Source organism: Ailuropoda melanoleuca, unplaced genomic scaffold, assembly GCF_002007445.2.
Source record: "Ailuropoda melanoleuca isolate Jingjing unplaced genomic scaffold, ASM200744v2 unplaced-scaffold69999, whole genome shotgun sequence".
In the NCBI taxonomy this organism is placed as follows: Eukaryota; Metazoa; Chordata; class Mammalia; order Carnivora; family Ursidae; genus Ailuropoda; species Ailuropoda melanoleuca.
Genome location: NW_023244945.1, coordinates 1 through 1,789, shown reverse-complemented (window position 1 = coordinate 1,789; position 1,789 = coordinate 1). Strand labels below are relative to the sequence as shown.

General features: G+C 62.4%; 1 protein-coding gene across 1 annotated transcript; it reads left to right on the top strand.

The window, feature by feature from the left end:
- Positions 1-7: 7 nt before the first annotated feature.
- On the top strand, positions 8-1,784 carry LOC117800421 (inactive phospholipid phosphatase 7-like; the record flags this gene model as incomplete). Its single annotated transcript, XM_034652956.1, has 1 exon — positions 8-1,784. A coding segment is annotated over exon 1 (492 nt), but the record flags the coding sequence as incomplete, so codon positions are not given.
- Positions 1,785-1,789: the final 5 nt, after the last annotated feature.

The window sequence follows — 1,789 nt, the reverse complement described above, 5'->3', positions numbered from 1 at the left end:
AGTCAGCCCTATAAGGGCTGTGGAGACTTCGGGTTCCTCCAGTCACCCGGTGGGAGGGGACAGAGAGGCCTGACTCAAACCCTAAATCCTTGACTGGGCCCTTTGGTCTGCCGTCTTTGGGCTCTCAGCCTCTCTTGTCCTTTTGCGCTATACACCAGCCACACGGTCCTCCCAGGCCCCCTGCGGGGTAGGCTCTCCCCTGCCTAGGGTCTCCCACCTGTTCTTCCTTCCTGGGGAAGCCCCCCATGGTTCCGAAGCCAAACCCAGGGCCATGGTTCTGTGATCGTACCCACATCTCTACACCTGCAGTCATTTACATGTAGTTTGTTTAATCCCCCCTGAACTGAGCTTCCCAGGGACAGCAATGGACCATTCATTCACGGCACGTGCCAGGCCTCTCGTGCGGTGCCAGGGGTCTGATAGCCATGGGGCTGCCTGAGGCTGCTGGAGTGCCCCGTCCTTCGCAGAACTCCAAGTGCCGTAGGCAGCCTCCAAGGGGCAGATCCATTACCAGCCGATCAATTAGCCTTCCTTCTAATGGAAATCAAATCTTACAGATTGCCATTTGATTGGACTCTGATGCATGGAAGCCAAATTCAAGACTGATGAAAAAATAAAAGTAAAACCCCAGCCTGCCAGGTTAATGAAATGCTGTCACAGAGGGGAGGGGCTGGGCCTGGCCCCAGCAGACCCAAGATGATGCTGTCAGTGACGTCTGTCACTCCATCTGGTGCCCGGACAAGCCTTTGACCTGGCTCCGCTGTCCCTTCCATGGGACCAGGTCCAAGTGCCCAGGCCAGGGGGGCGGGCAGGCCTGGATCACAGGGGTCTGCACTGCTCAGAGGGAACCTGGTAAAAACAGGGGTTGCTCCAGGGCCCACATCTGGGCCTCTGGCCCGGGGCCCAGCTGAGGCCAGAGAAGCAGGAGGACTACATTTCCCAGAGTCCCCCAAACCGGGGGAGCGAGCCATTGGAAGATTTAAATAGCCCAGGCCGGAGGCAGCCAGGCCGCAGCTGTGGACTCGTCTGCCTCCCCAGTGGCTCCATTGGCGCTGGCCCGCATCGGTGGGCTCAATTGGCTGCCCAGCTGGCACTGACGTCCCCTCGGAGCCCAGTGGCAGCCGGAGGTAAACAGCCATGTGCAATCCTCCACTCTATATTTAACAGCTGCTGTGGAGAAGACAGGGAGGCAGGGAGGCAGGGAGTGGTGGTAGCTCCCGGGGCAGCTCCTGTCTTCGGGGAGAAGGCCTCGTAGCCGGGCTGGCACCGGCCCTCGACGCGTGAACATCACCATGCCAGCCTCCCAGAGCCGCGCCCGGGCCCGGGACCGCAACAATGTCCTCAACCGGGCTGAGTTCCTGTCCCTGAACCAGCCCCCCAAGGGGGCCCCGGAGCCCCGCAGCTCAGGCAGGAAGGCCCCAGGCCCCTCGGCGCAGCCCCCACCCCCTGGGGATGGGGCCCGTGAGCGGCGCCAGTCACAGCAGCTGCCCGAGGAGGACTGCATGCAGCTGAACCCCTCCTTCAAGGGCATCGCCTTCAACTCCCTGCTGGCCATTGACATCTGCATGTCCAAGCGGCTGGGGGTGTGTGCCGGCCGCGCCGCGTCCTGGGCCAGCGCCCGCTCCATGGTCAAGCTCATTGGCATCACGGGCCACGGCATCCCCTGGATCGGGGGTACCATCCTCTGCCTGGTGAAGAGCAGCACGCTGGCCGGCCAGGAGGTGCTCATGAATCTGCTCCTGGGTGAGTGTGCCCACCGTCCACCACCCACCCTGCCAGGCCCCCCCCC